The sequence below is a fragment of the Nicotiana sylvestris genome, chromosome 5 (genome assembly GCF_000393655.2).
Source record: "Nicotiana sylvestris chromosome 5, ASM39365v2, whole genome shotgun sequence".
In the NCBI taxonomy this organism is placed as follows: Eukaryota; Viridiplantae; Streptophyta; class Magnoliopsida; order Solanales; family Solanaceae; genus Nicotiana; species Nicotiana sylvestris.
Window position 1 is genome coordinate 23,452,175 of NC_091061.1, and position 25,700 is coordinate 23,477,874.

General features: G+C 35.3%; 2 protein-coding genes across 2 annotated transcripts; both read left to right on the forward strand.

Annotated features, from left to right (window-relative positions):
• Positions 1–2,385: 2,385 nt before the first annotated feature.
• LOC104238531 (DNA replication complex GINS protein PSF2) lies at positions 2,386–9,630 on the forward strand. Its single transcript, XM_009792907.2, has 8 exons — positions 2,386–2,597; positions 2,825–2,899; positions 2,989–3,103; positions 5,308–5,404; positions 5,475–5,505; positions 5,588–5,683; positions 8,912–9,064; positions 9,304–9,630. The coding sequence occupies exons 1-8, from the start codon at positions 2,550–2,552 to the stop codon at positions 9,322–9,324; spliced, it is 636 nt and encodes a 211-aa protein (XP_009791209.1). The 5' UTR covers positions 2,386–2,549; the 3' UTR covers positions 9,325–9,630.
• A 1,738-nt stretch (positions 9,631–11,368) lies between these two features.
• On the forward strand, positions 11,369–14,214 carry LOC104238530 (glucan endo-1,3-beta-glucosidase-like). Its single transcript, XM_009792905.2, has 3 exons — positions 11,369–12,469; positions 13,071–13,449; positions 13,996–14,214. Exons 1-3 carry the CDS (start codon positions 11,405–11,407, stop codon positions 14,022–14,024), a joined length of 1,473 nt encoding a protein of 490 aa, XP_009791207.1. The 5' UTR covers positions 11,369–11,404; the 3' UTR covers positions 14,025–14,214.
• Positions 14,215–25,700: the final 11,486 nt, after the last annotated feature.

A 25,700-nucleotide genomic window follows, 5' to 3' on the forward strand; every position in this document is an offset into this window, starting at 1 on the left:
CTTAAATTATATTCATTCTTTGATTTGAGTATATAAACTATTTATTCTTGGGAGGGCTCTTGTTTCATGATAGATAGGTGATGTTATTAGTTTTATTTGACAGAGTAGGTGAGCGAGCTTAAATTTGGTGAGTTAGAGTCCCTATCTGAGGCTAGGAGGTTAGAAGTTTGTTATTTGTTTGTGACTTGTATATCTTGCATGATGATCAAGAAGTGTATGTCTGATGGTTTGAGTTGCTATAGGGCCTAATTGTTAGTATCACCGAAGTGGGGGTATTCTAGGATTGATTTATTGATAGTGGTTTTAATGCTTACTCGAGGACGAACGAGAGTTTAAGTGTGGGGTGGTGATATTCGAAAAAAATACATATATTTAACCATTGTTGCCTCATATTGTAGTACTTTTAATTATATTTTGAATATTAATTATAATAATTTATACTTAATATTATATTTTAATTGTATAAGAATAAAGCGGTATGAAGATGAAGAGATTTGAAGTAAATTTGAATAAAATGCGGAAGAAAAAGAAAGAATAGAAAAAGGAGGGGGAGGGGGCGAACACCCTTTGATGGTTCCCCCCCCCCCCCACGTGCAAGACAAGAAAAATAAGTGAAACAATTCAAAGAATTGAAGCAAGAAAAAACGTACTGCCTCTAGCGCGTCGTGCTGGTCTAGATCATGCTTGCGAGATTTTTGCTATTTTACGGGATAAGGTTATTTCGACCATATACGGTCCCAACTCGTATAAAAGGGGTTTTAAACCTAATTTAGAGGGAATCAAACATATTTTTTGGAGAAGAACACGCCACTAGAAAACAAACAACACTTGGGAGGAGGATTCCAACTAATTTTTCTTCTCTTCTCTTCCTTTAATCTCATAGTTTATTTGTTCTAGAGTTGTGCGTGCTATATGAATGTTGTAGTTTGAAGCTTGAATTCTTCTTATTATTTTATCATATTGGTTTATTTATTCAATCTTGTGCTTAATTATTTGATTGCTTGATCACCAATTGAATACTATATACGAATCTAGGATTGAACTCGGGAGATAGAATTCTAGATTGCAAATATGATTGAGTAGAGCAAGATCTTGAACCTGAATTATGGGGAATGGATTTGCGGTTAGGATAGGGATATACATAATCGCCTTGCTTGGTTATTATACAGGAATTATTAATGCGTTCTTGTTAATCCTAACTCCATTGGAATATAGGCGTTAGCTTGAATAAGCGGGTAGTACATCGGGAGAATACTATGAGTAATATTAACCCTGTCAACCAATAAACTAGATAATTTAATTAGATAATTTAAGTGAAAAACTTAACGGGATTGTTAGCTAACCCATAGCTCTGGAATATATTCTCCCATTGAATTCGTCTCTAAGATTGCTGACGTATTTTCTTTAATTTCTTAGTTTGCTACTCTATATTATTTGTAGTTAATAATCACACTTTAGAAAGTCACTTGAATAGATTAATTGTTTGAGTTTATTTAGTTGATAGTTAATCGCAAGTCCTCGTGGGAACGATACTCTAGTCACTCTTTATTACTTGTGGACCACGTATACTTGCGTGTGCATTTGAGAGTAACACCAGTACCCCCTATCAATCATAACTTTGTTTACTAACTAATAATATATGTAATCCATTTCACCACAAAAATAAAAAGAGTTAGAGATCTATTTGGTGATATTTTTGACCCATCCCGATGAAGCTTTGTGAGTTGAAGTTCGAACAATGGCAGAGCCACATGCACCAAAAGCGTGTCAACCGATACCCTTTTGCCGGAAAATTACACTGTATAGCCAGTGGCGGAGTCATCTTATACGAAGGGGTGTCAAATGACACCTCTTCACGGGAAAAATACACTGTGTAGGTAGGTAAAAAAATAAATTATATGTATATATACTATGTATTGACTCCCCTTAATTTCCTAATATGGTTACTTTTATATATTTTGACACCCCTTAACAAAAATTTTGGCTCCGCCACTGTGTATAACTCGGTAATTTTTTTTAAAATATGTATATATACTATATAATGACACCCCTTGACTTCTTGGTGAGATTGTTTCTTTATATTTTGACTCTTCTTAATGAAAATCTTGGCTCCGCCACTGACTCCGAAGGACACGAAAAATATTTTTTGCATAATTTTGTATAGTGATGTAAAAATGTGTTTAAACACCTCTTATATATCATTATATATTTTTATATAATATTAATACATTTTATATATAAACAGGGTTATGCAGATGCGATGTTGGACAATAAATTTGTGTGCAATAATATCTTCTTATAATAATAAAATATTATGAATACTGAAGATTACAAGTTCTAAAATATTTTAACCTTGAAGTTTTATTTTATTTAAATTTTGCATCTAGTCAAATTTGTAAAAGCATATTTTGTCCGCACATCACGTGAGAACATGATCCATTTTCCCAATTGATTTTTTGATATTTCCCGCCACTAGTAAACTAGGGCTTAGAAACTCAGCTTCAGTACTCAAATCCCGAATTTTACTTACAAGCAAAGATAAACAGCAAATGGGTAGCCAATCTGATCCTCACGCTTTCGCATTTTCAGCAGCCGAGGTTCGTTTACTTCACTTCCGTCCAAATTATATCATGAATTTTTCATTTGATTTTATGTTGAATTATGCTCTTTACTAATTTTCATACACTGGTTAAAATCCTAGATCCGCGTCTGTTTAAGTGCAATTAACTTAGGAAATTTCATTTGATTTTTGTGTTGTTTCGTGTTCTTAATCTATATGTCGGAGCGGTGAATTTTCAACTTTTATTGTTTCTCAATTATGCAGTTGGAGTTTCTAGCGGAAGATGAAACGGTTGAAATTGTGCCAAACATGAGATTGGAACCTCTCCATCTTATATCTGTATTATTCTCCTCCTTTAGTAACTAAATTCGTTCACGTAGTGTTTGTGTTATTTATGCTGATTTTGTTTTAAATGTACTGATTGACAGGGAGATTTTGGACCTTTCCGTCCACAAATAGCAACACAGGTGCCTCTCTGGTTAGCAGTTGCTTTGAAAAAGAGAGGGAAATGTACTATCAGACCTCCTGAATGGATGTCCGTTGGTAGGTTTTTAGATGTTGGATGACTATACTGATCTGTGCTTCCAAATGCTGCGACCAGTTGATTTAAGTTTTGATTCAGATTTGTTTTTTGTGTCTTCTCCGTTGCAGAGAAACTGTTAGAGATGCTATTTTACTAAGTTAGTTGTTGCCTACAGAGGCGGACCTAGGATTTTAACGCGACGGTGGCACAATTTTTGTTCAATCAGAGCCCCCTAAATGCTTTTAGCGTTCAAGTGCCAAGTGATTTAATTTAACCATTTTTAAGGTATATACATATACATATACAAGATTCTGACGAAGTTTACGGGGTCTGGTGGCCCCTCAATATAATACATAGGTCCGCCTCTGGTTGCTAGCTCAACTTGTATATCCGTATAACATTAAGTCTTAAATCTAGACCGCCCCTAAGAAAAAGGTTCAGTATTGGAAGAGAGACGGGCTGAAATAGAGTAGAATGGTAAAGAGGATTCATATAGCCGACCTCAACTAGTGTGGGGTTGAGGGATAGTAGTAATTGTTGTATATTTGCTGCTAGTTCGACATTGTACTGATTCCTGTTTGCTTACATTTCCAAAAATTAGCTCTTTGGTTGAAGCTTAACATGTACTTGTAGAGTAACCACCATGTTCGGAATGGATTGGTGTGGTTCCTCTATGCCTAAGACACCAGAATATCGAACCCTGAATGAAGAAATGCACGAGAGAAAAGCATATTGGCTGCTATGAGGCCCCAATAGACTGGAGGGAACACCAAAGGCCTCTGCCTTTCCATCCCTTAGATAGATAGAGAGGGACGCTGTTTCTGTGGCCTCAAAAGCCTATCCTGTCTCGGATATTGTGTCAGTTGACACGGAAAGAGATCTAGAGGAACTTCCAACACACAGAATAAAAGTTGACCACAAGGCCATCTCTGTGGGAGGCTGATACCTGCAAAGCCATTTCGGGCATGAAAAAGAAAGCCGTCGGGCAACCAACTTCATTGTAGAGCCTAGACGGCATAGAGAATGAGCTCATCAGTCGACATACGGCTTCTATCTACATGTGCTTTCATTATGGATGATTGTTCACACACAATTAGGTTAGGCAGACCTAAGGAGGTGATGTGAAACACTGTCAATACAATGTGAAGCTAATTTGCTGACCGTAACGAACTTGACCTTGCCCCTAAAAAGAAGAAGGGAGAGGGGGAAACCTTTGACCTGGGCTGAGGAAGGACTGGGGTCGCTTTTCTTTAGGATTTTAGTACGTAACAGGGCTCAAACACCTCCGGCTGGATTCGAAAGGATCAGGTAGGGCATCTGCGTACAACCTTGGTCGGATTAGCAGTTTTTCAGCACCAAGAATTCTCAATTCTAGTACGTGCCTTGTAGTTTTGACTAACCTTTTCTTTTTAGTTTGTAAAGGAGATTGTAGTATTGGTAATATACTGGTAGAAAGATTGCCATGGCTAAATCTATAACTTCTTGTTTTTCTTAGAAAGCAAGTTGATATATTAGTCTCAGTTGGAGACGTAAAATTACTGAACTGCTGTTGGAATGCATTAGAATAAAGTAACAATTGAAATGTTCCTGGGCCAAATTGAGTATTCACTGTTATTAGGAAATAGAACGCTTAGAGAACACCTGCATGGAGCAAAATGCTTTTACTCTTGGGGAAGCTTTATAGTGCTGCCGAAAATGAAGCTTTCACCCGACTAGTAAGCTGAAAAAAGAACGTCATATCAGCGATTTGCTGATAGACAAATTAATGTCTAGTACTACTTAGCCCTCGGTTAAATCTTCCTCAATCGCACTTCTAACTGAAAAGATGAAATCCCATTCCTCTAACAACTTTCCTGGTGCTTGAATTACCTGATAAATCTCAAGAACATCCCTTCCTTGACAAAAGCTGTGGGCTAACGTTTATCCAAGACAGCAGGAGAAGTTCAATCTGCCAGCAGTATGCGAGTGGTCTTACTTCAACCAAGATAAAACCCACTCTATTATGTATCAGATAACCAGATGGTTAATTAATTGTTTTTTGATAACATGATAATGACTGCTGTCACCCCCTCACTCATCAAGTTTTGTCCAGAAATGATAAGGTTTCCCTCTATGAATCATCTCAATTCCAATAGAAATTTCATATTCATTGCTCTATCATTTATGCATGCAGATTGTACTTGTTGAGTTCTTAGTTCTTATTAATCTCTGCTTTGTCGACTAGAAAAGTTAACCCAAGTTCTGGAAGCTGAAAGGGATTCTGAAAAGTTCCAATCATTACCATTTCATTACGTTGAGATCTCGAGGCTTCTTTTTGATCAGTAAGTAGTTTCTTATTTTTATATCATGTTTATCATGTTCGTCTACTGATGATAATATTCAATGATTTAGTGCGCGCGAAGATATTCCTGACATCTATATGGTAAGCTCGGTTATTTACTCTATTCTCTTGGCTTAAATATTTAGTAATTCACCCAGAACTCTGAATCAAACATGTGGAATAGGTAAGGTCTCTTATTGAAGATATTAAGGATGTGCGGTTTCACAAAATTGGAACTGGTTTGGAGATAATTTCTAAGGAGGTCACATACGCGTTGAGGGTACACTTATTCATCTCTTCTGAATATGCAATTTTCATTCTGCTGCATGTGCCATTTTGATGATCAATATCTTAGTCATGTTACAAAAATGAGAACTGAAGTAACATACGATAGGTTGTGTGTTAAAGAAGAAAAGGAGGCCTTATACTGATTTAGTTACATCAGGTCTTGTCTCTTTAAATATGGAAGCACAATTGCTATCCATTCTGTAGGATTTACTCAATACTGCAAATTCAGCTGATGCTCAAAATTCAGTGGATGATAGGGTGAACTAATTGAGAAAGTCAATTCTGTTTGATCTAGTAGATGTAGTACATTGTACAATGAAAGAAATATACTAGTCTGGTTTATGTATTACAGGAATTATTCTCCCCTGAATCTAGGGCTATGTGGCATTAGAGGAGAGTAACATAACTTCTCTCTTGTCCTGTGATAACTTTGTGCCTGATTGAGAATGGCCAAAGGAAATAGAAGTCTGACTATTGATTTGAAGTTCTACACAAAACCTCCTTGCCTAAGGTGAAGAAACTGAAGGAAAATATTTTATTATAAATCTCTGATTGATCTCTACACTTCTTTATTTCCTCCACATATAAAATAAGCTATCAATATCCCTATTTATAATAGTATGAAACTTATTTCAACTAGAAACAGGAAAGCCTATTCCTACATTTATTCTAATTGCAATTCCTATTTAGACTTGAATTAAATAAATCAAATCTTAAATAACTAAGGTTTCCTACTACAACTTTGAATTAGTTTTCCAATATTCTCCCGTAATTCAAAGTTGTATATGTCTGACTTGTCCGTTGTGCAGTTATGTTGGAGCACTTCTCTCCAACTCTCACTTTTGATGAAACACATGTCTTCATCCCTCGATTTGTTGAAGCACCTGTCTCCAACTCACGGCAGTTGATGCACTTTGTCACCAACACTCAATTTTGTTGAAGCCCCTGTCTCTAACTCATGTTGATGCACTTTGTCACCAACCATTGATGCACTTTGTCATCAACACTCAATTTTGTTGAAGCCCTTGTCTCCAACTCACGTTTATGCACTGTCACCAACTGTTGATGCACTTTGTCACCAACCGTTGATGCACTGTGTCATCAACACCCAATTTTGTTGAAACCCCTGTCTCCAACTCACGTTGATGCACTTTGTCATCAACACCCAAACTTTTTTCCTTTTTTTTTTTTTTTGTTTTTTTTACTTCTCTCCAACTTTTTAGAGAAGAGCTTCTTCCTCTTGTATCATATTTGCTTGCACCTCTTTAAATTTGTTTTCTTTTTCTTGAATCTGTCATGAAACTTTTCATCAAATAACCTAATTTTGTCGACAACTATCTATGATTTTGCCAACATACTTTTTGGCCAGACGGGCGACACCCATTGGCTAGCGCCGACAACGAAAGCTACTTGATTCTCTCCCAAGATCGTAGAAGCTCTGATACCAATATGAAGAAAATATTTTATTATAAATCTCTGATTGATCTCTACACTTCTTTATTTCCTCCACATATAAAATAAGCTATCAATATCCCTATTTATAATAGTATGAAACCTATTTAAACTAGAAACAGGAAAGCTTATTCCTACATTTATTCTAACTACAATCCCTATTTAGACATGAATTAAATAAATCAAATCCTAAATAACTAAGGTTTCCTACTACAACTTTGAATTAGTTTTCCAACATTCTCCCGTAATTCAAAGTTGTATATGTCTGACTTGTCCGTTGTGCAGTTATGTTGGAGCACTTCTCTCCAACTCTCACTTTTGATGAAACACATGTCTTCATCCCTCGATTTGTTGAAGCACCTGTCTCCAACTCACGTTGATGCACTTTGTCACCAACACTCAATTTTGTTGAAGCCCCTGTCTCCAACGTGCACTTTGTCATCAACACTCAATTTTGTTGAAGCCCCTGTCTCCAACTCACGTTGATGCACTTTGTCATCAACACCCAAATTTTTTTCCTTTTTTTTTTTTACTTCTCTCCAACTTTTTAGAAAAGAGCTTCTTCCTCTTGTACCATATTTGCTTGCACCTCTTTAAACTTAGTTTTTTTTTCTTGAATCTGTCATGAAACTTTTCATCGAATAACCTAGTTTTGTCGACAACTATCTATGATTTTGCCAACATATTTTTTGGCCAGACGGGCGGCACCCATTGGCTAGCGCCGGCAACAGAAGCTACTTGATTCTCTCCCAAGATCGTAGAAATAAGGTTTCCTACTACAACTTTGATTTTATCCCAAGATCGTACTACAACTTTGTCACCAACACTCAATTTTGTTGAAGCACCTGTCTCCAACTCACGTTGATGCACTTTGTCACCAACACTCAATTTTGTTGAAGCCCCTGTCTCCAACTCACGTTGATGCACTTTGTCATCAACATCCAATTTTGTTGAAGCCCCTGTCTTCAACTCACGTTGATGCACTTTGTCATCAACACTCAAATTTTTTTCCTTTTTGTTTTTGCTTTTTTTGTTTTTACTTCTCTCCAACTTTTTAGAGAAGAACTTCTTCCTCTTGTACCATATTTGCTTGCACCTCTTTAAACTTGTTTTTTTCTTCTTGAATCTGTCATGAAACATTTCATCGAATAACCTAATTTTGTTGATAACTATCTATGATTTTGCCAACATATTTTTTGGCCAGACGGGCGACACCCATTGGCTAGCGCCGCCCGCAAGCAGCAAAAGCTATTTAATTCTCTCCCAAGATCGTAGAAGCTCTGATACCAATATGAAGGAAAATATTTTATTATAAATCTCTGATTGATCTTTACACTTCTTTATTTCCTCCACATATAAATAAGCTATCAATATCACTATTTATAATAGTATGAAACATATTACTAGAAACAGGAAAGTCTATTCCTATATTTATTCTAACTGTAATTTCTATTTAGACATGAATTAAGTAAATCAAATCCTAAATAACTAAGGTTTACTACTACAACTTTGAATTAGTTTTCCAACATGTATCGTTTACCATAGCTTCCCATAAGATACTGGAGTGGAACCTTTCCGTTTGAGACAATGGTTGGGGCGAGTGGAGAAGGAAAGACATAGTAATTTCTTCTTTTTCTTTTGGTTGGGGTGGTGGGAGTGGGGGTGGGGTGGGTTTAAGGGATTTTCTTCGGTAGAATTGCTTTTTACTATTTTGAGGAAGAAATATACACCCTTATAAAATCTGATATATTAACCTGACACTTCACAGCTTAAAAATCTCTCAGCAATGGAGGCAAACATAGTACGCCCATTTGTTACCCAAGCTTTGCAGACATTTCATAAGCTAAATACTTCAGAAGCAATACCGGAATCAGGCAGCATTCCGAGCAGACAGCGCCAACCAGTGAATCAGAGGGACAAAGTAAAGTTCTTAAGGCTTTATCTTCTTCCTTTCTCTCATAAGCATGTGTATGTATATATTTGTCACTGTACTTCTCGTCACATAACTAATACCACTTAACTATGTTGTCCCCCTTATGGGACCATTCATACCTATAATATGAAATGATTTGAGTTTTTTCATATTGCAAGCAATGACAGGTCCTTTATACTGTATGTTCAGTTTTTAACGATATTTTTTCTTTTTTTTTTGACATCCAGCGTGTGCTGAAAGGTAGATGAAAACTATTCTCTCATCAGTCTCATCCTGACCCCTTTAAAGAGACATGAATTGAGCATCCTACTAGCAAGGGAAGTATTATTATCATGCAAGTCCATTTTGTTTTCGTATCATATTTAATGCCAGTTCTTTTTGTCAGCAATGAATGACAGAAACTCTCATTCAGTAAATATTAATGCTTGATTCTGTTTCTTGATATTCAGTTCTCAAGAGTGTGCACAGGATATTGATGCATAAATTTGTATTTTCTGTTTGATTTCTTGCCCATTAAGAAGATGTATGTTGCCTTTTTGCAGTTGTTTTTGAAACTCAACTGTTAAATGACTGAATAAAGATTTTCTGTCGTTTATTGAACTACACAAACCTCAAAAGGCACCTTAATACAACACCTCCCCCACCCCCCCACCCCCCAAAAAAAAAAAAAAAAAGACATGGAAAAAGTTCCAATAGGGGACTGTTCAGCGACGTAGTAACATGTGCTTAAGTTGGATAAAATCGAAGAAATAAATCATGTAAACAAATTAGGTTTCATGCTATCATTTTATTGGTGAAGATAGCATGGTAAAAATAGCACGGTATAGCCAGTTTTCGGACTGATTATTCAAAAATAGCCAGTGTTTACCAAGTCAATGAAAAATAGCCACTATTTTACTGCAATAGAGACCGGTCCAGCATAATATACTGGAGTTTGGTGCACCTGTGTATGAACTCCAGCATATTATGTTGGATCAGTATACTTTGTTGGTTCCAGTATAATATACTGGAGATTGGAGCACCGGTGCTCCAAACTCCAATATATTATACTGGACAATTATACTTGTTGGAACTTCAGTATATTATGCTGGAGTTCTAGTGTACTTATGCTGGAACTCCATCATATTATGCTGGAGTTCCAGCTTACTTATCCTGGAACTCCAGTATAATATGCTGGAGTTTAAACATGCTTATGCTAGAATTCCAGTATAATATACTGGCGTATTTCCGGGTTTTGAACAGTGTTTTCGCTCAGATTTATCTTTACATGAAAAGTGGCTAAATTTCGATTACTTTTGAAACTGGGCTATTTTTGAACGACTAGTTGTAAATCTGGCTATTTTTGAATTTCTCCTGATAGCATGGGCTAGCCAGTTTGTGGGCTGGTAATCGAAAAATAGTCAGCGTTTGCAAAATCATTAAAAAAGTTATCATTTTAGCCAGAACAAGCATAATATGGTGAATTATGGAGCTCCTGCAAATAAACTTCCAGCATATTATGTTGGAACTCCAACACATTATGAAATTCCAGGATATTATGTTGGAATCTCGGATTTTTAAGGGTGTTTTTATTCAGATTTTATTAAAAAGTAGTTAAATTTCGATTACTTTTAAAATTGTGGCTATTTTTCAATTACTAATTGTAAATCAAGCTATTTCTTATTCTTTTCCCTTCTACTCCCTCCGGTCCAAAATAAGTAATTTTTTGACCTTTTTTTGTGGTCCAAAATAAGTTATTTTTCTAGATTTCAAGAACGAATTAATTATTTTTTCCTACATTGCCCTTGGAGTAAATAGTGTTGGAGTATGTGTTAAGAGTATTTATGTGAAGAGATAGTAAAGATTAATATGATCAATTTCATAGCTAATCTGTGTGAAAACAGCTAAAAAATCACTTATTTTGGAGCGAAGGGAGTATTGTTTAACACTTTTAAGATTTTGATGATTTGATTCAGTTTTGTTCTTTTAAAAATTCCGACTGTCTTTGCCAAAGTACTTCACATTTCATTCTTCACCACTCCATTTATTTATCGCTAATTCCGGCTCCAAGAAAAAAAAACGTTGCCACTAGAAACAAGACGATGTGCTCCATTGCCATTTTTTGGACATCTTTCAATAGTTTTGCGCATCTTAAGCTGCCCTTTGACCTTTGTTACCAGACAAGTTTGTCTATTCCTCAAACTCTAAACTCCAATCTCTTCCATCCATTAGTCCAACGTCGTATTTAACGCAAAACCATACAAATAAATGCCCCTCTATTTTTCTTTTCCCTTCTATAAATGTCCTGTTGCATTCTTCCTCTACCAATAACTACCTTGTACAAAAATAATGGAGATGTCTAACAAAAAAACATCTCCATTCCTTTCCATCTTGTTCATTTCAGCTATCTTTATTCAATGTTTTCCTTATGTTTCCTCCATAGGTGTTAACTATGGCACCCTTGGCAACAACCTACCTCCACCATCTCAAGTTGCTCAATTTCTCAAAGACAAAACCATAATCGACAAAATCAAGATTTTCGACGTTAATCCAGACATCTTAAGAGCTTTTGCCAACACAGGAATCTCAGTTACTGTCACTGTCCCAAATGGTGAAATTCACAAATTGTTGGACATAGGCTATGCTAAGAGTTATGTGGAAGCTAATATTAAGCCATTTTATCCACAAACCAAAATTGATGTTATTGCTATAGGAAATGAGATTCTCCATTGGGAAACACCAGAAGTACAAAATAAATTAGTCCCTGCAATGAGAACCTTTTATCAAGCTCTAATTCAATCTGGAATTAATACAATCAAAGTATCAACACCACATTCTTTAGGAATTTTATTATCATCAAATCCACCAAGTATGGCTAGATTTAGACCAGGATGGGATGTTGGTATTTTAGCACCAATGTTACAATTTTTACGCGAAACGAAAGGACCTTTTATGGCTAATCCATATCCATATTTTGCTTACAATCCACAACAAGTTGATTTCCTTTTGTTTAAACAAAACAATGGAGTTTTTGATAGGTTTAGTAAGAAATTGTACACAAACATGTTTGATATGTTGTTGGATTCTGTGTTTATGTCAATGAAGAGACTTGGTTATGGAGATGTGGAAATTATTGCAACTGAAACAGGTTGGCCTTCTTTAGGTGAAAGTTTTGAGCCACAATGTACTGTGGAAAATGCAGCTTCTTATAATGGTGGATTGCTTAGAAAATATGTTTCTGGGGCAGGGACACCATTGATGCCACATAGGAAAATTGAGACTTATATTTTTGGTTTGTTTAATGAGAATACTAAACCAGGTTCTGCTGCTGAGAGAAATTTTGGATTGTTTAGGCCTGATTTTACACCAGTTTATAATATTGGAATCATGAAAGGAGAGCCCCTGCCACCAAAGGTAACTTGACATATTGTGAAAGAATAAGTTTATTACTGCTAAATTTTGGATAACATTAATTGATAACTTGGTAATCAATTACTAATAACTAAAATGTTAACAACCAATTAATAACTATCACATTAGTAATAACTAACATATTATCGCTTCTTTAAATACATTACTCTCTCTGCTCCTTTTTAAGTTCTTTTAAGGTTTTGACACACTTGTTAATAAATTTAGTTAATAACATTAATTGTATAAATATTTGACTAAATTATCCTTTATCACTTTTTAAACATGGATTTTTTTAAGAAAGTTGCCTGGATCGCTTATTAAAGCAAGGGGAAAAAATTTGATGCTTTCCTGGTTTGTTAAAGACACTTATTTTAGACTACATGTGAAAGGCTAAAAAGACACTTAAAATGGACCGCAATGAGTAAAAGACATCCCAATGCACAAAACATCCCGCTTTCAAGCAGGCCGCACCCTAAAAGGTGTGATATAAATAGCCTACCTTAATGCAAGCATTAGTGGTTCTTTCACGGCTCGAAAACATAATACATAAGAACTTAAACTCCAATTTATTACTTAATAAGTTTTATAACTTTGATGAATACAGCCTCTTCCACAACCAGCATTGCCACAACCACAGCCATTGCCAAGAGGGCGAAGACACCCCGGAAAGCCTCATGTTCCAAGACCAGGAAAGCCAGCGCCAAACCTCCCTGCACAGCCAATTCCAAAACCAGTTCTAGGCAAGAAATTCTGCATGCCAAAGCCAGAGGCTACAGATGCACAATTACAAACCAATATAGACTGGATATGTACTAATCAAGGTGTGGATTGCCGCCCTGTTCAAGCTGGAGGTCTTTGCTTTGACCCCAACACTGTTAGATCTCATGCTGCCTTTGTCATGAATTCTTACTATCAAACTAAGGGACGTAATGACTTCAACTGTGATTTTTCGGGCTCTGCTGTCATCGTCTTTGCTGATCCAAGTAAGAATCCAAAACTTCGTTCTAAACATATTTAACTTAGATACAACGATAGTGGAAAAGAATTTTTACATTATCAGACCACTCAGATTAGCAAAAAAAATAATAGTAAGGCAAGTAACGTGCTATAACATGTTAAGATAAAAATTCTTCACACTAATTTTATACCATTAGGTCGCCTAAAAGATTCTTTACAGGTAACATATCAAAATAATTTTTACATATAACCATCCATAATAAGGTTATAACATTCTATAACATCGATACTGTAAAAGTTCTTTAAATTGACAGCGCAAAAAGGATTATTTACGCTATTAGGTCAGCTAAAGGATTTTTAAGCTAACATATTAAAATACTTCTTATATTTAAGTTCATAACATATGAGATTATAGTAACCTGAAAAGTAAGGTAGACAACTTGTTATAATATGTTAAAATATATTAATACTGTAATACTTATTTTCGCTATTAATGTACATGAGTTAAATCCAATTTTGAGGAGTGATCATGACTAATGGTTGTTTTTGTTTGTTTGTTTGTGATTTTTTAGGTTATGGTACATGCAAATACCTATCTTGAGTTTTATGGCCAGCAAAGGAAGATTTTGCAGCTACTCCAACATTTGAAGGATTAGTTTTGACACATTAAGATTTTGTTTTAATATACTATGTACTTCCAATTTTACAAACTAATCTAATCTGTTGATGTGTCATATGTATTTATGGCTACTAGTGTAAATGAAAATTGGTGCCTACTTCATTTGTCATGATCACTCCTCACCTCCTTCCCTCTGTTCTCTCTTTCTTCTTTATTTAAATAATTAAATTACTCTATTCTACTAAAATTAAACGACACAATTATTGTTTAAGAAATTAAAAAAATTCTTTTAACTACTACAATATAATTAGTCCTAGTGAAAGTAAAAAAAAAAAGTCAAAGAAAATATAAAAGTTAAGACAGAATATATATCATGCCAATTAGAGTCTGCTCAGGGAAGCAGGTAAAAATAGCATGGTATAACCAGTTTTCGGACTGTTCATTAAAAAATAGTCAGCGTTTACAAAGTCAATGAAAAATAGCCACTATTTTGCTGCAATAGAGACCGGTCCAGCATAATATACTGGAGTACGGTGCACCTGTGTATGAACTTCAGCATATTATGCTGGACGAGTATACTTTGCTGACTCCAGTATAATATACTGGAGATTGGAGCACCGGTGCTCCAAACTCCAGTATATTATACTGGACAATTATACTTGTTGGAACTCCAATATATTATGTTGGAGTTCTAGTGTACTTATGCTGGAACTCCATCATATTATGCTGGAGTTCCAGCATACTTATCCTAGAACTCCAGTATAATATGCTGAAATTCAAGCATACTTATGCTGGAATTCCAGTATAATATACTGACGTATTTTTCAGGTTTTGAACAGTGTTTTCGTTTAGATATATCTTTAAATGAAAAGTGCCTAAATTTCAATTACTTTTGAAATTGAGCTATTTTTGAACGACCAGTTGTAAATCTGGCTATTTTTGAATTTCTACCGGGAAGCGGGGCAAGTGCAGAGATAGTCATTCTCAGGAATACTATTTAAAGATTAGCCAATACTTGTTTTGTCCCGAAATTTTAAACTAAAAATCTTAACTTCAGGACAACGCAGGATATTTTTATCCTAAAAATTTAAACTGGAAAACTGAAAATTGGGACGCACTTACAAATTTCTTAATAAGTGTCATTTCTATTGGGGAAGCACTAAGCTGATTCATTTCTATTGAAGCCCAATAGAAACCTTTAATTCTAAGGCCCTTCTATTCATAATGTCACGAAAAACTTCCTATTAATCTGACAAGAAATTATGCTGGATGATTTTTTTTATAAAATGAAAAATTATTAGTTATGGCCGCCTATAAGTAAATTAGTATAAAAACTGAATGATTTATAAAATATTATTAATATTAGTTAAATGCTACTGTCAATTTGTTATTTATAGCAAAAAAAGGTTCAAAATTTTACTTTCTTTTGAGTGGGTGTTGTTGGAATAGATTGAGTACATCTTAAAGAGTTTGAATATCAGTTTTGGGATGATTTGGTAAAGTTTTGAGGAGGTTTAAATTTAAAATTCGAAGTAGAAGATGAACATGAAAAAAGATGATAGGTGTATCACACTATGTATCATTTGTGTATCACATAAGTATCATATGTGTATCACACACATATCAATGTATACATGTATGAGATACATACGTAATACATGTTTGATACATGTGTTGTAGAAGAATTTTTTAAATATGATTTTAACGATGAATTTTGATATCAAACCAGTCCAAATCACCTCAAATCTTGCTCAAATTTTTATATTGCCTCATCTAAATATTTTCAATGAATTTCAGCTATACCATTGAAAAAAACTGTTTTGCCTAATTTTTAAAGTATTTTACATTATTAGTAATGAATTTTAACTCCAAACTAGTTTACTCTCAAACTTTGCCAAATTTTGTATATTGTCTCACCTATGTATTTTCAACAAAGTGCAACAATACCCATTGGATTTTTTTTTTTTTATCTTTGTTCATTGACGGTTGTATATTATTGATAATTTTCTTCGCTATTTATGGTAGCATGACTAAAATGATTAATTATTGGTAAATAGTGTCTTTTTTGGTACATTCCCATAAGATTTCCTTTTAAAATCACCATTTATATTTGACCATGTTAAGAAAAGTTTTGAAAAAATAGTGCGGCACCGAAATTTTGAAGTACGTTGATAGAGTTTTTAATTTTGACAGTGTGCTTCAAAATTCTGACAGCGTACTTTAAAATTCTGACTTGGGAGTACTTTTCTATAAAAAAAAATTTAACAGGGTCAAAATTAAAACGATGACACTAAATGGTCTTATTTGTACAAATCGCCATAACCTGAAGGCTGGAGCTAGTGGATTGGATGATACTTCTACTCTACATTTCTTATGAACTGTTTTTTTTTTTTGTGCTAATTCTTATGAACTGTTATCATCCCCAACTTCTTGAAATTGAGTTTAAATTTTATGTATTAACGGTATAAAAATAATTATATAATTATATAATTTATTAGATAATTACAAATAAATCTTTTGATAAATATTAATTAATAATTAAATTAAAAATAATAATTAACTTGGTATCACATATTAAAATTCACTCATAGGAAAACGTTACTTTGTTAGTGTTCATAACTTAAACCCCTTAAAAATTTAATTGGCAGGCTGAGAGTTTAAGACGTAAGAGTTGATTCAATCACCAGCAAGTTTTCTGCAAATTATACACGCATACTTTTTTCGTTCACTTTTAGTTGTCCAGAATAGATGTATGCCCCTTAAGAAATAATAAATGGAATACATATTTTACTATAATAATAATAATAATAATAATAATAATAATAATAATAATAATAATATATTAAGAAATCTTGGAAAATAATTTATGAAATGAGTAATTAATGATACGGGTAAAATAAAAAAAAGTATGATCTTCTCTTGATTTGCTAAAAATTGATAAATAAAAATGTAAATATATTTTGATATAGTGGACGAATATAGTAATTACAACTCCAAATAGAGCAAGCTGTTGAGTACTTTGTTTAAGTTTGTGTGTGTATTGCAGAGGGATTATCACCCCAACCATCCCAAGATGGGTCTAGTAATTAATGCTCATTATTACCACACTAATTCATGTCAGTGGCGTACATAAGATCTTGTGCAGTTAGTTAATTTTTTTTTAATCATAATTGAGCTTATAAATTCGTATAATTAAATAAAGTAAATTATAGATGCAAATTGCAATTTAAGTACTAAATTATACTTCCATGATAATTAAATAACGGTGCTAACCACAAAATATTCTCTCTTACCCAAACTTCAGTGCCGACAACCCCTTCTGAAACAAAAGAACAAAATTTGTGATTATTGTTATGAAACTAAGAAAAGTAGAGAGAATTCTTATTGATATTGAGATGAATTATAATGGAATATAACTCTCTATTTATACAGAGAGATTGGCTTAACCACCAAGCAATAAATCCTAGAATCTCTCTAAATATGGACATCACCATGAATAGAAATCTATTTATAACACTCCCCCTTGAATGTCTATTCAACAGATAATGTGTTTCGTTAAAACTTTAACTAAAATAAAACTCAGTGGGAAAATAATTCTAGTGAAGGAAAAAGAGTACACATATCTAATAATACGCCTTTTGGTTGCCTCGTTACAAACCTTGCAAGGAAAACCCAGTGGGACAAAACCTTGTAAGGAAAAAAAAGTACAACGCGTATTAACTCCCCCTGATGAGAGCATCAATTCACATCCTTGAGCTTTCGCATTCCAATCTTGTGCACTAGCTTCTTGAAGGTTGATGTCGGCAGAGATTTGGTGAATAAATCAACTATATTAACTCCAATGAATATGTTGCACCTTGAAAATTCTCGCTATCGCATTATCATGCTTATAGTTATAGCAAGATACATATGTGCGCAAATAGCACTTAGGATATGGTATTTCAAGACCAAGAATTCTATATGCTTCAAGCGATTTAAATCCTTCAAGGATTGTCATATAAGTTAAGTCATATAATAGACTTTAATTAGATGCATATCAAGTTTTCATGTCATGCTAGACAAATAAGATATCGAAAACTGATTGCATATATCATTGACTTTATACTTTCAAGTATTTGAACAAGACAAAAATATATGTCTTTCATATGAAACCGATTCTATTCGAATTGTGTCTCTTCTATTTGACCAATATTTTTGTGTCTGTAGGCGACAGACTTAAGATCCTCATCTATATTTAGCGCTATCATAGATGTCGTCGACGAACATTTTATATCGATTCCAACATTTTTTCATCAAGACATAACATAGAGATCTCTTCATTCATATATTCAGGTACCTGAATCTCTCATGAGATTTTATGAAGTGTTATGTCATGTGATCTTCTAGATCACTTGCCTCCTTATTATGATCACTTTGATCATTTGCTCATCTTCTTTATCAAGAAGTTTTATTTGAAACCAATTAGTATATACGCTTTAAGCGTACCATAGACTTTGTCCTTCTAGGACTTAATATAAGCAATTCCAATGAGAATATAGTTACTTTCTTTGGGTCAGCAAATGCGTATTGTCGCACCTCCTTTTCACCGCACCCGCGAGGCGCGTGGGGAGTTTTCTCCAATTGAAGGACAGTCGAAACGGGATTTGTTTATTTGTTTCAGAGTCGCCACCTGGGAATTTTAAGGCGTCCCAAGTCACCAATTATAATCCCTGAATCGAGGAGAATATGACTCTGTTTATTATTCTGCGAACCAGAAATCCTGAGTAAGGAATTCTGTTAATCCGGAAGAAGGTGTTAGGCATTTCCGAATTCCGTGGTTCTAGCACGGTCGCTTAACTGTTTTTATTATTGGCTTAATTATCTTGATTTTTATTAAATACTTTTTGTTACGTGATTTTTCTACCGCTTTTACTTATTGTGATTAAGGACCCTTCTTTGAATCGAATTACGCGTACGTATATTCGTGTTATAAATTTAAAAATGCGGAATTGTGTCACGCGTACGTATACACAATAACTTTTGATAATATATTTATTAAACAATCATTTTTCGAAATTGTGTCGAATCAAGAATATTTGTTTTTCTTGAATAGTGAACCGTACATCTCGGGTTTTTATGAAATTGATTTAACGCCTTAGGAAAAATCCTTTTATTAAATATTCGCTCGAAATTGCGCGTACGCATAATCCGATTTTTTTTTTCTTTTAAAAATATAATCAGGGTACGCGGACGTATCCCTATTTGCGCAAAATATTTGTAATGATATCGGTGATTTTTCCACAAATTGTTTATTATATTATGAGAAATCTTTATTTAAAATACCCCTTAATTCTTTAAAAAAATAATTCACAATTTATTGAATGTTGCCCATTGATTATAATTTTCGAATATAAATTATATTCATTCCAACTATTCAAATTCAAAGGACAGAATAAAATATGATCAATACTATTTTTAAAACAAATATGACAGATATATATATGCCAAAGAATAAATTGCATATGAAACTGAAAATGAATGATTCATAAAGGAAGGAAATATTTTCCAAGAATTTTCATTATTTTACTTAATGCAAATTCTATTTCTAATTACCATTGATTTAAAGTGTTGCAATTTGTGCATATACATCTCAACTTATTCTCATATACTCGTTTTTAATCTAATTGGCCTAACTGTTTGGTTAATTTATTTATGAGGGCGAATAGGCATCAAATTGATAAGAAAAGAATTATTATACAAATTGGTTGACAATATTGCCTTACATGCAACGTATTTGTAAGTCTTGAAACCTTCATAGCATTTTAACATCATAATGAGCCATAACAAACTCAACTCACCATCCACTAATGGTTCTATGGATACCTGTTATCATACCACATAAGAACGCACAACTTATATCATTCCATCCATAACTAAATCAAGTATCAGAATAAACTAGCAATATATGGTTTTGACATTTTCACTCTATTCTAACAACGCCACAAGGCCTAGTTAATAACCAATCTTTATATTATATTTCCTACCTTGACAATTCAAACATGATTAAACTAATGAGATGAAGGGCTAACATTATTACAAAACTTTATACGAACTTTCAAAGTAAGACAATTAGCTCATAGCTATCAAATTGAATTCACTACTAATTAACTATCATGAAACAAAAAAAATGAAATTTAAACTGATGAACTTGGACAAATGGAAAACAGAATTACAATTCGAACTTCATTGATTAGTCATGTTGAATCTCTTTCCAACATAAAATTTAAAAGACATGTACCTGAAAATGAAGGTAGAAGGAGTAAATTTCAGCAGTAGCAGCAATAACAAAATCAGTAGAATGTACCAATAACACAGCAAGTCTGAACAAGACCCGTTGACCCAGATGAACAGTGACAGAGACTTAAGAAAAATTTCAGATTTGGACTGAACAATATTCACAGGCAAACAACGGACAGATTCCAGAAAGAATACATTTCAGATTTCAGTTTCTTCCTGTTTCGGATTCCTTATTTCTGATTTTTTTTTTGTTTCTGTTTTCTTTTCTTTCTATCTTCCTTTTCAAATTTCTGTTTCTACTTGACTTCCCTCTCTCAAATTTTATCTTTTTCCTTCTGTATATCTCTCTCTATGTTTATATCTGAGTATATTCCCTAATGCCTTGAAAACCAGATTTTTTCTCTCAATTTTTTCTCTTCTAATCTCCTAAAATCTGCCTTCTTCTGTCTGTCCAGCTCCCTGTATTTATACAGGGCTGGTTCTATACTTTTTAATGCTTCTTGGACCCCTTTCTTCTTTTAAAACAGAAAGTTCCATTACAAACTTCTTTTTAATACTATATATGATCCTAACCTGATTTTCAGCAGCCCCATTATCCCTTGTTCCCCATTATTATCTTAAACTATAGCCACTAACATTACATTATAATACACTAGCACTAACACCCTGTTTTTACTGTTTCATTCCCAGAAATGCCCTTGACCTACTGTAATTACTGTCCCAGTATTTAACAAGTTATCTGAATTTAAACTTGTCTAGCAGCTAACAACCAATCCTATGATTAATCTCCTAATACAATTACATTTAATCAGATATTGGTAGAATCATACTGAATTCAGAACCAATCATCATAGCAACATATTACACTGAGTTTAATAACTGAGTCTTAACTTTGAACAATAAATCAAACAAACACAGGAGCATTGTCAATATACTGACAATGCCCTGTTCAGAAAACAATGTATACACATCATACATTTGAAATTACTGATTTGCAAACAAACATGATTTAATTGACAAGTATTAATCAGTAGACTATTTACAACATTTGTCCATAATTGGTCTAAAACAATAGAAGCAGACTGTTTTTATTAGCATTATCATAAGTGAGAATTCATAATATAACTAATCGACGAACTTAATCGAGTCGATTACTTACATTATGAACAATCACAACCAACTGAAACAGTTTCATATTTGACCATATAGACGGGCATGAGACAAAGGTGACAGAATTAATCAAATAAAATCATGAAAAATTAACAAGCTATTAAGACAAACAACAACACATACAGAATATGCAAACAGAAATAGAAAAGTACCTCTGAATTTTAATCAGACTCGAACTCAACTCGGCTTTCGGATTTTTGTTTGAAATCAAACAGACCTTAGTCGAAGTATTTTCCACTGAAAATACTTCGACTAAGGTCGATTGAACCTCAATCTTTACTTAATCTGAACAGAATCCGAAAGTTTGGTATTTTTAGGGTTCTTAAAAATTCGATTTGGGATTTAACCATTTCTGGTCAGATTCGAGAAGAACCAAACATGACACAAGGGTGAGGGTAGCCTAGGGGTCATTTGGTGTCAGCTTAAAACAAATCTGAGTTTGTTCTTGTTTGGTCCGAATCTTCAAAAGAAGATTCGAGAAGCTCGGAACTGATTCGAGCCAAACAAACAATAGATCCATACTCAGAGTGACTAGGGGAAGCTATGGTGTCGATTTGGGACTGTTAGGTTTAGATCAGGTTTTCAGGCCAACCTTCGATTTAAGATTCGAAGGGTTGGGGCCTGATTCGAAGGAATCTAAGGTCATATTCGTGTAGAGGATGTTCAGGGGATCTTAGGGTGTTATTTTGGTGACCGGCGGCGTTGATGCCGCCGGGTTTCAGGCTTTGGGGTCTTAGGGCGGCTAGGGTTAGGTGGGAGGGTCTGAGGAAGATGGTGAACAGTGAGAGGAGGGGGGTGTTCAGTTAGGGGCCGGGGTAGGGCTTGGGATTTATATAGGGGTGGGGTGGATTGGTATTGTCCGTCCGATCAAGTAAGATGAAGGGCCAGGATCAATCCACTAATCCAAACGACGTCGTTTGGTTTAACGTTGGGGTCGGACTGAGTCGGGTCACTGGACCGGGTTACGGGTTACGGGTAAAGGTGATGAAATCGTGTCCGTTGGTTGGATTTGATCCAATGGTCCTTGATAAATATGGCCAAACGTCGTCGTTTGGTCTTGGCTTTGGACTCGATCAGACTTGGGCTGCCTGGATTGGGCTAAAGGGGGTAATTTGGCTTGGGCCTGGATTTAAATCCAGGTCCGATTTTTTATGTATATGTATTATTATTTTTTTTCATTTTTATTAATTTAAATTTCTAATTTTAATTGTAAAACAATTTTAACTTCAAAAATATATTAATTACTCTATAACAATTATTTAACACATAGACAAGACATCAATCCCACAGTGGGATATTTAAAATAGAACTATTGCATATTTTTGTGATTTTTTAAATTATCTTTTAAATGCATAATTAAATCCTATATGCATGCAATATGTATTTTATTTTATTTTCATTTTATTAAGACATAGTAAACATTTACGGATATAACACAATTATTTAGCATCACGCAAAATTCAAAAATTACACAGTAAAAGAAATTTATTTTATTTTTTGATTTATTTTGGAGTAGTTTTCGTTAAGGCAAAAATCACGTGCTCACAGCTGCCCCTCTTTGTGCGGAAACTCGAAGAGTTTTCGTGCAAAGATAAAGTGAGCGGATACGAGCGATTTTTGCCCGTTCGAATACTCCGTGGGAAGCATTTTTAGAAAGATTTGACCGAACCTCTGCTTCAAAGGTTTCCTACATATCCTTGGCTATAAAGGAATCAGGTCAATGTAGTTCGGGAAGTTTTGGGTAGCTGGGACTACCGTGGGACTGTGATGTTACTGCTGCTTCGTGCTGTTTTTACTGCTTGCTGACCTCCTTATTACACCTTACTTCAAAAGTAATACAAAAATTAAACTAGATTATGGTACAGGAATTATAAAAATCTTATCTAGATCATGCCCTTGTGTTTCTTGTTGTCTTGATATCTTGGTGACTCTTGGGCACTTGGCTTATTCCGTATTCCTTTTGGAACTCTTGTTGTTTCTTGCTGGGGATTCTGTTGGACTCCTCTGCTTTATTGATTCTAAGTGTGCTCCTTTCTCATATGAGTGGGCTTTTGGTTTCAACACTTCAATTGCATTCCCTCGTTCCTCAGGTGGGTGCCTTGACTACTTCTTTTCTTTCTTCATCCTCATTCTCCAGGTGGACGCCTGACTTCTTCTTTTCTCATCCTCATTCTCCAGGTGGACGCCTGACTTCTTCTTTTCTCATCCTCATTCTCCAGGTGGACGCCTGACTTCTTCTTTTCTCATCCTCATTCTCCAGGTGGACGCCTGACTTCTTCAATTCTTCATCCTCATTCTCCAGGTGGACGCCTGACTTCTTTAATTCTCATCCTCATTCTCCAGGTGGATGCCTGACTTCTTCTTTTCTTATCCTCATTCTCCAGGTGGACGCCTGACTTCTTTAATTTCTTCATCCTCATTCTCCAGGTGGACGCCTGACTTCTTCTTTTCTCATCCTCATTCTCCAGGTGGACGCCTGACTTCTTTAATTCTCATCCTCATTCTCCAGGTGGACGCCTGACTTCTTTAATTCTTCATCCTCATTCTCCAGGTGGACGCCTGACTTCTTTAATTCTCATCCTCATTCTCCAAGTGGACGCCTGACTTCTTCTTTTCTCATCCTCATTCTCCAGGTGGACGCCTGACTTCTTTAATTCTCATCCTCATTCTCCAGGTGGACGCCTGACTTCTTCAATTTTTCATCCTCATTCTCCAGGTGGACGCCTGACTTCTTCAATTCTCATCCTCATTCTCCAGGTGGACGCCTGACTTCTTTTCTCATCCTCATTCTCCAGGTGGACGCCTGACTTCTTCAATTCTCATCCTCATTCTCCAGGTGGACGCCTGACTTCTTCAATTCTCATCCTCATTCTCCAGGTAGACGCCTGACTTCTTCAATTCTCATCCTCATTCTCCAGGTGGACGCCTGACTTCTTCAATTCTCATCCTCATTCTCCAGGTGGACGCCTGACTTCTTCAATTCTCATCCTCATTCTCCAGGTGGACGCCTGACTTCTTCAATTCTCATCCTCATTCTCCAGGTGGACGCCTGACTTCTTCAATTCTCATCCTCATTCTCCAGGTGGACGCCTGACTTCTTCAATTCTCATCCTCATTCTCCAGGTGGACGCCTGACTTCTTTGATTCTTCATCCTCATTCTCCAGGTGGACGCCTGACTTCTTCTTTTCTCATCCTCATTCTCGAGGTGGACGCCTGACTTCTTTAATTCTTCATCCTTATTCTCCAAGTGGACGCCTGACTTCTTTGATTCTTCATCCTCATTCTCCAGGTGGACGCCCGACTTCTTCTTTTCTCATCCTCATTCTCCAGGTGGACGCCTGACTTCTTTAATTTCTTCATCCTCATTCTCCAGGTGGACGCCTGACTTCTTCTTTTCTCATCCTCATTCTCCAGGTGGACGCCTGACTTCTTCAATTCTCATCCTCATTCTCCAGGTGGACGCCTGACTTCTTCAATTCTCATCCTCATTCTCCAGGTGGACGCCTGACTTCTTTAATTCTCATCCTCATTCTCCAGGTGGACGCCTGACTTCTTCAATTCTCATCCTCATTCTCCAGGTGGACGCCTGGCTTCTTCAATTCTCATCCTCATTCTCCAGGTGGACGCCTGACTTCTTCAATTCTCATCCTCATTCTCCAGGTGGACGCCTGACTTATTCAATTCTCATCCTAATTCTCCAGGTGGACGCCTGACTTCTTCAATTCTCATCCTCATTCTCCAGGTGGACGCTTGACTTCTTCAATTCTCATCCTCATTCTCCAGGTGGACGCCTGACTTCTTTGATTCTTCATCCTCATTCTCCAGGTGGACGCCTGACTTCTTCTTTTCTCATCCTCATTCTCCAGGTGGACGCCTGACTTCTTTAATTCTTCATCCTTATTCTCCAAGTGGACGCCTGACTTCTTTGATTCTTCATCCTCATTCTCCAGGTGGACGCCTGACTTCTTCTTTTCTCATCCTCATTCTCCAGGTGGACGCCTGACTTCTTTAATTTCTTCATCCTCATTCTCCAGGTGGACGCCTGACTTCTTCTTTTCTCATCCTCATTCTCCAGGTGGACGCCTGACTTCTTTAATTCTCATCCTCATTCTCCAGGTGGACGCCTGACTTCTTTAATTCTTCATCCTCATTCTCCAGGTGGACGCCTGACTTCTTTAATTCTCATCCTCATTCTCCAGGTGGACGCCTGA

Coding starts and splice junctions, on each gene's coding strand:
- LOC104238531 (XM_009792907.2), top strand. CDS start 2,550: ATGGGTAGCCAATCTGATCCTCACGCTTTCGCATTTTCAGCAGCCGAG. Junction 3,104..5,307: donor TCCTGAATGGATGTCCGTTG/GTAGGTTTTTAG, acceptor TTTGTCGACTAG/AAAAGTTAACCCAAGTTCTG. Junction 9,065..9,303: donor CAGTGAATCAGAGGGACAAA/GTAAAGTTCTTA, acceptor TTTGACATCCAG/CGTGTGCTGAAAGGTAGATG.
- LOC104238530 (XM_009792905.2), top strand. CDS start 11,405: ATGGAGATGTCTAACAAAAAAACATCTCCATTCCTTTCCATCTTGTTC. Junction 12,470..13,070: donor GAGAGCCCCTGCCACCAAAG/GTAACTTGACAT, acceptor TGATGAATACAG/CCTCTTCCACAACCAGCATT. Junction 13,450..13,995: donor CATCGTCTTTGCTGATCCAA/GTAAGAATCCAA, acceptor GTGATTTTTTAG/GTTATGGTACATGCAAATAC.